General features: G+C 47.9%; 1 protein-coding gene across 1 annotated transcript in view; it reads left to right on the top strand.

Moving 5' to 3' along the window:
- The first annotated feature begins 359 nt into the window (after nucleotides 1-359).
- Galr1 (galanin receptor 1) overlaps nucleotides 360-10865 on the top strand; it is a 16320-nt gene continuing 5814 nt past the window's right edge. Inside the window, exons 1-2 of the mRNA XM_005356317.2 lie at nucleotides 360-1993; nucleotides 6232-6297. Coding sequence (XP_005356374.1) covers nucleotides 1331-1993; nucleotides 6232-6297 — 729 coding nt within the window. The 5' untranslated portion in view covers nucleotides 360-1330. The remainder of the gene's footprint in view (nucleotides 1994-6231; nucleotides 6298-10865) is intronic.

The following is a 10865-nucleotide window of genomic DNA, read 5'->3' as shown; positions in this document are numbered from 1 at the left end:
CCCCTACCGACTCGAAGCACCAGCAAGGGAAGGCTTTTCTTTAGATGTGTACTGCCAGATACCGCAGCTGTTTCTAGTTGGTGTGCCCTGGTTTCAGCGGTGGTGGACGTCCAACACATTCAAATGACTCTTTGCAAACACATCCATTGTCAAGGCTTCCGTTTGTGTCACTCAGATGAGTAATGTCTGCTGGAAATGATTGATTCCCCGAGGTGAACGGCAGAGCAGGACACGCTCCTAATGAAAACTCACGCAGGCGGTGCTCCTTTGATCCCTGCCTCTTCCCTCCCTCGCTTGTGACTGGATGAGGGAGGGAATGAGGCAGCGAATGTCACAGAACCTCCGGTAGCTGGACCAACCTTTGATTTCCTTGGGGGTTTATTTCTGCTCTTGCTGGGAGAGGGAAAGACCAAAAGGTACCAATTGGCAGAAAGGCTGCGCAACCAGTCCCCTCATCCAGTTGCGCACAGGCACAGGAGCGCATTCAGGTCGGCTCCCAGTGCCAACAGTCTCGCCTTTGTGGGACCAGGAGGACTGCATTGAGAGCAGTACCCCGGTTCCAGCAAGGAGGTGGGGTGGCACCCATTCGGGTGAGGACGCCCAGGCTCAGAGAGCAAGCTGTGATTTTTCAGATCGGACCCAGGAGGCAAAGAGGGGACACAGTTGAGTCCTCACTGTCCCTCCCGCGCAGCAGAAACTCTGCCCAGGACTGGGAACCCCCAGTGAGGTTTGCCCTGCAGAGGACCTGGGAGAAGGCAGGAGGGAGCCGCCGCGAGTCAGCGCCAGCGCGTCAGGGAGGTGGCTGTTAGTGTAGAAAGCTCGGCACTTTCTCCACTACTGAAGGTGTGCAGCACAGAGCTCTGGGAGCTCGGCTGGAAGAAGAGGCTCAGAGCAACAGGTGCGACCCCAAGGCACTGGGGAGCCAGAGGATACGGACGGCAAGGGATTAGAACCTATTGGTAAGGCTCAGAAGATTCTCCACCTGCAGATCGTGAGTCCCACCCGCCCAGCTTGTAGACTGCCTGCGATCCGAGTCGCCCAGACCGGTACCTCTTGTGTTCTGGAGCCCATCGCCCCCGCATGGGAAGGCTCGACTCCGGACTTGCAGCACCGCCCCCTCTTTAGCCAGGCCCGTTCGACCAGGCACTACGGGACGCTGCCCCGTGCTCTCCTGCCGGCTGAGGGAGGTTCCGGCTGGAGACACCCGCTCTCCTTGCCCTGTGCTGGGCCAGCTGGCGATCATTGGCTGCCACCAGAGCCCGCTTTCCCCGCCTGGCACACCTTCCCAGCGCGCTCCGTTGCACAGACACCGAGGGGTGTCCCGTAAGTGATGGAACTGGCTACCTTGAACCTCAGCGCGGGGAACGGGAGCGATCCAGAGCCTCCTGCTGAGGAGTCCAGGCCGCTGTTCGGCATCGGTGTGGAGAACTTCATCACGTTGGTGGTGTTTGGCCTGATTTTCGCGATGGGCGTGCTGGGCAACAGCCTGGTGATCACTGTGCTGGCGCGCAGCAAACCTGGCAAGCCTCGCAGCACCACCAACCTGTTCATTCTCAACCTGAGCATCGCAGACCTGGCCTACCTGCTCTTTTGCATCCCCTTCCAGGCCACCGTGTACGCACTGCCCACCTGGGTGCTGGGCGCCTTCATCTGCAAGTTTATACACTACTTCTTCACCGTCTCCATGCTCGTGAGCATCTTCACCTTGGCCGCAATGTCTGTGGACCGCTACGTGGCCATTGTGCACTCCCGGCGCTCCTCCTCTCTCAGGGTGTCCCGCAATGCGCTGCTGGGCGTGGGCTTCATCTGGGCGCTGTCCATTGCCATGGCCTCGCCAGTGGCCTACCACCAGCGCCTCTACCATCGGGACAGCAACCAAACCTTCTGCTGGGAGCTTTGGCCCAACCAACTCCACAAGAAGGCTTATGTGGTGTGCACTTTCGTCTTTGGCTACCTTCTGCCTTTACTGCTGATCTGCTTTTGCTATGCCAAGGTGAGTGGGAAGCACCGTCTGGGCGGCTCTCACGCAGCTCTTCTTGTCCCTTGACTGAGCTAGCTTCTCTACTCTCTTTCCCTCTCCACTCCACTTTTTCTCAGCTTGCTCCCACATGATTTGTGGCTCGAGAAAGTTAACTTCGAGTTTGCAAGGTGCTGGGGAGAGTTTGTGGTTCCTGTCAAGAAGTTGGGTAGAGACATTTCCCTCCCTCTTTTTCTTCAAGGGCGCTGCAGCTCTGCCTCCAAACGCCTGACAGGGCACACAGAGGCTGTAGTTATGTGTCCAGGATCTGCTCAAAAGGCTAACCCCACCTCAGTTTCAGCGGGGTTTTAAACAAGATTGGAGGACTCCCAGAAACTAATACAACGGGACAAAGGGGGCTGCAGAGAGCCTGTGCTTCCTCCAAGAGCCAGCAGGGGCTCTGGTTGCCCCTCTTAGTTCTTTGCTGAGACCTGCTGATAAGGCCCTTGGAACAGTAATCTTCCCACTTAATTCCTTGGCACTTACACCTCAGTAAATTTTCAGAGTCCAGGTTCTGTAAGACTCTGCTTAGCATGCCAGGGTTTTGGATTTTAGCTTAGCGTTCTAAATTCCAAGCTGGAGGCCCTACTTCTCCAAAGAGACTTGACTGAAGTCCCCAGGAGACCGTGGGTGGGAGGACAGGTGCTGTCTCCAGGCAACGGTGTATGGACAGTGTTAGGGATTCAGGTGGTGAGCTCGCTCTGGAGAGGGACGGCTAGAACACACAGCTAGGGGAGCTGCGTGCTTATCTTGTCTTGATGTACTTGGAAGGTCCTGTGGCTCACAACTCCTAAGGAATTACAGAGCAATGGGCATTTATGTTAATCAAAAGTCTTAGACTATTTAGGTACTGCTTGATGTTCCATTAATCCAGAGTGTATTTTTAGTAGCCACTTGATGTGGCTCTCGGGGTTGTTTCAGTGTCACGTTTCCTTTTAGGGTACTGTCAGAACCAGGAAGGGAAAAAAACCCCTCAGGATAAGTTCTCAAGTTTCCATGCAACTTTATCCTTCCCTGACTCCCAGTCTTTCGGGCTGTGACAGTAGGACCATACATAACATAACCTGTCTAGAAAAGCATTAGTTTCTTACATTCCACTCATAAGATGAATCTCCCCTAGAAAGAAAAACACATTTAAAAGAAGCCATATTCCCCACATCTATATGAGTGGTGTGTCTTTTGAACGGCTGCATTACCCAAATGAGTGCACTGTCTCCAAAGCTGCTCCTCCAGCCTAGCTATTGGAAAGTAGTGGATTATTCATTTGGTCTTTTCAAACGAAAAGCAAAGGCTGCTATGCACAGTGAGCTGTGTGGGGTGTGAATACACACCCACTAGCTTGTCCTGTGAGCCTCTGTGTGGGAACTGTCACCTCTATTTTATTAACAAGAAAGGGGACTTTCAGAGGGAGGCAGCAACTGACCAGACAGTAGACTGGTAAATGATTGAGGAAGGTTTCAGGAGGTGACAAGTAATTGGTCTCTGGAGGACAAGGGGCTGGGAACTAGGGCCCTACCGAAATTCCTAGTTGCTTCTTGAAAATGAAACATGAGCTTCCTTCATTTTTCCCTAAAGTCCCTAAGGGGGAGGAAATCATTTCAACCTTTGTGGAAATGAAAAAATGAGCTTTTAGAACTAAACAGGCTATCAGTAAAGAGTCTACCAAAGTCCTACAGAAGACAAAGTTTAAGAATTAATTAATAGATGATCATTTGAATCTTTTTCATCCAGAAAAAGTTGGCTTCTCAGCAAGTATTCTAGCTAGAAATGTCTTTTGAGGCAATGTTAATACTTGCAAATTTATCCCAGGCTCCAGACAACAGGAGATAACTCACAGGGCATTGCTGTTTTGTGTCTAGCACTAAGTATGAGCCTTCTGGCTGATGACCCTGGGACTTCAGTGTAGATTCAGAACTGGCTGTGTATGGTCAAGGACTGGGGCTGATGGCCAACAAAAGGAACCACAGATGGCCAAAATCGCACTTGAAATTACCAAGTGTTTTAGTTTTTTCTTTTTTAAAATCAATGAATGAGTTGCATCCCAGAGATAATCTTTTCATCCATGTTTAGCAAGACAGTTCTTTGCATCTGAAAGACTCTGGAGCAGCCCCATGTTCCTGAAGATGGTTTCTCTCTACACTGCAGGGCTCCTGCCTGCCACTCTCTTCCCTCAGCGTGCACTCTGCTTACAACCCTCCTAGGCCCTACATGAGGACACACCCCTGGTATGCTCACTGTCTCAAGGAAGATGAAACCATAATGGATCCCAACGTCTATATTCTCTTCCTCAATGGCAGGACTTTAAGATCTGTCACAGTGCTCATAGCTTGAGGTGTAGATGAGAAGCGGAGCTAAGAAAAATATATCTAGAATCATCTCTGTAGACTGTTTAGCAAATTCAGTATTCTTCAGTGCTGCAAAATTGACGAGCCGGGACCCAATTTAGTTAGCCTGACTGTGTAAACCCGAGTAACATCAAGACGCAGACTACTAATGCTCCTGTCATCATTCTTTTGTGTGTGTGGGCATCTCCTGTATCCCTTTCCCACCCTCTGTGATCCCTAGTGATGTGCGTTCTTAAACATCTTCCATTAGGAATTCACCATCCTGGTGATGTATCCTTGCGGTTTTTGCACTTAGCATGTCTGTCGGAGAGATAAGCTAGCTTTAATAAGCTTGCAAATATTAACATCTTTGCAAAAGATGTTTCCAGCTAGAGTAGTTGCTTAGAAGCCATTCTGCTCTCTTCTCATGTCTGGGAGGACAAATGTGAATATTGTTGCTGTTGTTATATATGGGAATTTACAAACTTGCCAGCTGCTGCCAGCTAGCGCCCTAGTCCTGACTCCAACAGCGGCCTCCTGCCTCCAGCCCTCACCTTCCTCTTACAAGTTTTTCTCACTGCGGCTATTGCAAACTTCTCGCTCACTGCTTTCTACGCATTTTCTGTGGGCAGAACAGAGCTATTTCACCGTCAGTGCCTCGGCAAGCTGTTCACATGCTCCCGTCGCCAGCAAAGACTTGTGTGGCTGAGAGACACTGAGTTTTTTTTCAGCAGTGAGAAGTGTCTCTGTAGGGCAGGAAGACAGAGATTCAGACCCGGAGACAGCTGCTAGGTTGCCTGCTCTGGCTGCTAGGGTAGGGGAGGCTGGTAAATGAATCCTGAGGTTTCTCAAATAGGACGTGACGGATGGTGCTACTTCCAGGGGATTGGAGCAGGCTTCAGCTGGAAGGCCAATTCAATTAAATTATTTCCATGCTGCGGTGTTGGAGGGGAATATTCAAGTGGCTGGAACATGCCTCTGTGTCCTGAGAGCCTCTTCAGAAATCCACAGCCCATTTCAAGCACTTTGCCATTTATTTCAGGGTCTCCATCGGAACAGAGAAAACAAACCTGGGAGCAGCTCTGCAGGGTAGGCACTATGGAGCAAGTGGAGCAAGTTCAGATTGTGAATTCCTACAAATAATAGCAACAACAATATTCAAATCATATCTCCCAAATATGACAGTAGCAACAGAACAGGATGGCTTCTCAATGTATTAAAGCTATCTTATCTCCTGGACACATATGGTTAGAGCAAAACCTGCAGCCACCGATGATGCTGAATTCCTAAAAGGGAGTGTCTGAAGCCCACATGGTGTTTGAATTAAAAGGAGCGCTGCTGGCTTGCTCTTTGCTCTGGGAGATTTGTAATGGGTGGGGTCTATAGCAATCACAGTAACTAGTGCAGGTCTGGGGCCCCACACCAAGCAAATGTCAGGTTTTGTTCTCCTCCTTGTTCACTTTGCTTTCTCCTCTGGATCACGAACTCCCACAGCCTGGGTCTCTAGTTTCCAGTGTGTCTCTGCACTGACGTTGCATCCCATGTATAGTAGGACCTGGTGCTTTTAGGCAGAAAGAACCAAAGCAAGTAGAGCAAAGCTTCACACCCACCCAGGTGAGGGTCTTTCTCCAAGAAACTCTGAACGTGTTAGCATTCTCTTGCAGTTCTGGTTCTATCCATGTCTGGGTGTGGTCTCTCTTCCAGGGACACCTCTGAACATACTCAGTGGCTTTGATTCAGGGCTGTTTTGATCTAAGATGCATTTCTATTCTTAATGCTTCATAAACAATAGTATTATCATAGCAGAATGGCCAGTGGTTGCCACTGAAAAGGAGACAATGTGTAAGAAAGCATGAAGTAAAACCGTTTTAATCTGTCTGCATTTTGCAGGTCCTTAATCATCTGCATAAAAAGTTGAAGAACATGTCGAAAAAGTCAGAAGCATCCAAGAAAAAGGTAATATTCACAAACAGATGCTGTGTCTGTCGATTTCAGAGAGCTCAGCTTGTTTTTGTTTTAAATTATCCTCACCTCCGTTCACAGGTGGAAAGCCAGGAGGTGAACACTTTTGTGAGCTGTAATGGTTCAGGGTTTGGGTGGAGCAGAAGTTAGGCGAGGGAGATGTGTGGCCGCTAAACACCATTCAGCTGCATTGGGCAGGGTGGGGGAGGCCAGGAAAGACAGACTTCCAGAGGTGAGCACAGAAAGGGCTCAGAGAGGCTCGTGATGTAATTTGCATGTTTAGCATCCGACATCTTAGGAGTGATTCAAAACCATCAATTGGGTTTTCATCTGTGAGAGCATTGGTATGTTGTTCTCTTCAGGCCCAAGAAAGAGTCACCTTATCGCTTCCCTAGACTTGGGCTGATTTTGGTACAGAAGGGACAGAAAGAAAAAATGCTGGGCTCCTACCCCTCCTTAACTATATTTCTCATCTAGGGAATCCCACTTAATGCCATCTTCTGAGTCATGAGAGAGCTTCTAACTTCCTGGGATTCGGTGTATTTCTATTCATTGAGAAAACGCTGTTTTACACGCCAGGATTAATTTATCTTTTACTCAATGAAACCCATGTGATTTCTAGGTTTAGGCAGTAGAATGAAATTATTAGACAATATGATTAGAGGGAACATAACCAGACATTTTAGCCCACACACGTTACCAATAATATCCTAAAATACCTTGTTTTTTGTTCTAAATACTCACTCTAATCAATTATATATATTATGTAAATAATCATTCAGATAATCCTATTTGCTCTGAAAGTTTTGACTTAAGAACAACCTGCTCTGACTTCCCTGTTTATCCTCATCAGTGTGGAGAGGTTGCACTCCCCTAAGGCAACCCTACGAGACTACTTGCCGAGCAACTCTAGTTCTCCTGTAGAACAGCTGTTTTTGACCTTGTAGTGATCCTCCTGCTTCTGCCTCCCAAAGAGACTCTTTTCCTCTTGCATTTGGGATACCATCACACACACACATGCACACACACACACACACATGCACACACACACACGCATACGCACACGCACATGCATACGCGCGCACACACACACACACACACACACATTTACCAGCTGCCTAAATGACTGTCTCAGCCTTCTGCCCCAGCCCTCCCTTACCTCCCAGCAGTTATTAGGTGGGTTTAGTTTTAAACTTGCAGATCTTTCTTTATAACAGTAGATGAAATATGATTTCTATGACAGGAGTCAGCCCTGAATAACGCGGTCTCCTCCTCTGCTCCCAGTTCTGTGTTTTAACAGTTCCCACATGCTCTTAATCTATTGGTTTCTCCTTTAAGCACCACTTCTCACCTCCAGGAAAATGAGTTCTTAAGAACAATTAAGGACTTGGTGTAATTTCTCCGGGGCAGGCTCTTCATAGAGCGTAGGCACTGTGTGGGAACAAGACAACCTCTGGTTTCTAAAAGGAATTAGCTCCCTTTGGGGGGGTCAGCATCAAGAGAAAAACATGGTTGTCCAAAGATGTTCAGTAGGATGAGTGTTTGGAGAGTAAGAAACTTCAGGAGAGATAGCTCAGTCGATAAAATGCGTGACATACATGTAAGCAGGAGAAACCGAGTTTGATCTCCAGAATCCACATTTAAAAAGGAAAGGAAGAGGGCCGGAGAGATGGCTCAGTGGTTAAGAGCACTCTAGCTGTTCTTTCAGAGGTCCTGAGTTCAACTCTCAGCAACCACATGGTGACTCACAACCATTTATAGTGGGATCTGATGCCCTCTTCTGGCATACAGTCATATATGCAGATAGAGCAGTCATACACATAAATAAATAATCTTTTAAAAAAAGGAAAAAGAGGAGAAGAGAATAGAAAAAGAAAAGTTGGTGTGCCCTTGTAATCCCAGAATTGGCAAGGGAGAGACAGGCAGATCCTTGGAGGTCACTGTCTAGCAGTCCAGCCTAGTCAGAAAACTACAGGCCAGTGAGAGACCCTGCCTAAGAAAAAGCCAAGGTAGATTGTTCCTGAGGAAAGATACCCACTGTTGTCCTCTGGCTTCCACAGGCACGTGCTCACAGCTATGACCTACGTTTGCGTGTGCATGTTTGTGTGCAAAGACACACACACACACACACACACACACACACACACACACACACACAGACAAACTAGAGAAGAGGGGGCTTATTGGGATTCAACAGGGAAGAAGATACCTACCAAATATGCAAAATAATTAGTATTCATTCGAAGGATTTAAGCCAGGTGGTGAAATCCTCTAATCTCAGCTACTTGGAGAGCTGACACAGGAGGATACCAAATCTGGAGTTCAAGGCAAATCTGAGTCAGTTAACATGACGCAGTTTGTCTAAAAATACAAAGTAACCCAAAAAGGGCTGGGTTGCCATTTTCATTGTAGAGCTTATTACTCAGCATGCGTGAGGCTGAGGGTTAATTCCTACTGCCACAAAACCAAAGCAAGTTTATTCTAACTAAGAGGTTGCAATGACTCTTCTTAAAAAGCATTTGCTAAATCTCATCTTTGTCTTTGAAGAGATGCTGGTAAGAAGCTGAAAAGGTCCCAGAAAGAACAATGTGTTTAAAGGATGATGCAATGCCTGTAAGAGAAGATGCGGAAAACCTCACTTTTATTTTATAAGGAAGAACATAATGATTGTTTTGTGAGCATGTGCCACGTACCATGAGATTGTACATGTAAAATGAATACCTATTTATGTAAAATTTACTTCTGCTCATTCCCACTATATGAGGAAGAAAGTTTGAGCACTGGAAAGGGAGACGTTTCTCCTTTCTCAGACTCCAACCCTCACCGCCACTGAACAGGTGTCAGGGCTCCTCTGACAGATTTAATTGCCTTTTTGTTTGCACAGAACAAACACACATGACTGTGGTGTGTGTGTGTAAGAAAGAGGTAGGAAAGGAGAGATGCCTGGGAGGGGGAGGAAAAGAGAGGGCAGGAGGGAAGCAAGGTGACTAGGAGAAGGGACAGAGGGACAATAAGAGAAACTGAGATAGAAAAGAGCCTTTCTGGCCGAGAGCAGCACAGATCAGCACTCCATTACAGAAGTCCTGCTGGGGACCCTTTCCAGATCTCGGCACAGGTCTCCAGGACTCAGATGCTCAGTGCTTGCTGTATGAGGGATGGCGTGGGACTCTGATGCAAACTGATGTGATGCACATCTCGATGGCCAATGGCTGGTCTCTCACCTTGTTACTATCATCAAATACCCCACAAGAAGCCATTTATGGGAAGAAGGATTGTTTGGCTTGAGCGTTCAAGAGGGAATAGCCCGACATGGTAGAGAAGGCATGGTGGCAGAAGCACGAGGCAACTGGTCACATGGTGTTATCGTTCAGAAATCAGAGAGAAGTATAGAAAATGGGCTGAGCTGAGAGACCTCAAGGTTGGCCCCCAGTGACCGGCTTCTTGCAGGTAGGCCCTACCTCATGGGCCAAGTCTTCAAACCTGTGAGCCTTGGTTAGAGGACATTTCACGTTCCAACCACGGTAGTGGATTGATGGGAGAGCAGGCCAGTGGAGCAGAGAGTTTGGTAGTTTGCTCATTCTGACATCATTTAGTTCCGGGCCTTTTCAGTGGCTGAGCAGTTTTGTGTCCGTGTGCTGTACTCATCAGTTAATGTGACGAGAACAAAATATCCCAGTGTGCAGCTCCTAGACGGAAGACATCTGTTTCCTATAGCTCTGGAGGCTGGAGGACCAAGCTCAAGTGCTGGTAGATTGTTGACCCCAGCCTTCTCTCTGCATTCACACATGCTGGATAGAGTGGGCATCTCTCTGGGCTCTTTCATAAGGACAGTGACCCCACTCTGGAGGGCTCTTTCTTCATAGCCTCATCCTCCCTCAATGGCTTACCCCTAGATACTGTCATTTTGCTGATCAGATTACAACCCATAAATATGGGGGATGTACACATTTACATCACCAGACAGAACTTTCTGCATGAAGTCCATACAGTTATGAAGGTCTAGTCCAGCCCTTTGTGATGGACACACTGTGTAGTTAGCCACATGTGGCAGGAAATGCAAGAAGAAGGTAGGATTTCTTTTCAGAAACAATTGCCATTTTAAACTATATATATCAAGCATTTTGCCTGCATGTGTATCTGTGTGGCATACGTATGCAGTGCATTTGGAGGCCAGAAGAGGGTTTAGGCTCTCCTGGGACTGGACAGAGAGTTGTGAGCTGTCATGTAGGTACTGGAATTGATCATAGGTCCTCTGGAAGAATTGTCTGTGCTCTTAATCACTGAGCCATCTCTCCAGCCCTGCAGAAATAATTAAAAGCTTAATAACCTATTAAGGTTTTTGCTGAAGCACTGCTGGGCAGAAGATGCTTCTGGCTCGAGGCTAGCTCATCTGAGACAGGAACCTTGGGGGCTGCAGGAAGGATGGCAGAATGGATGTGACAGCTCATGGGCAGCTGCTTCTGAGGGAAAGCTGGTCAAAGGCCACTCGTGCCCTATGAACTTCTGAGCTCTTCCAACAGATGCATTTTTGTGAGGATTTTCTGTTTTCTGACTTGTCCAGC

This window comes from Microtus ochrogaster, chromosome 18, assembly GCF_000317375.1.
Source record: "Microtus ochrogaster isolate Prairie Vole_2 chromosome 18, MicOch1.0, whole genome shotgun sequence".
In the NCBI taxonomy this organism is placed as follows: Eukaryota; Metazoa; Chordata; class Mammalia; order Rodentia; family Cricetidae; genus Microtus; species Microtus ochrogaster.
This window is presented reverse-complemented; position numbering and strand designations above follow the sequence as displayed.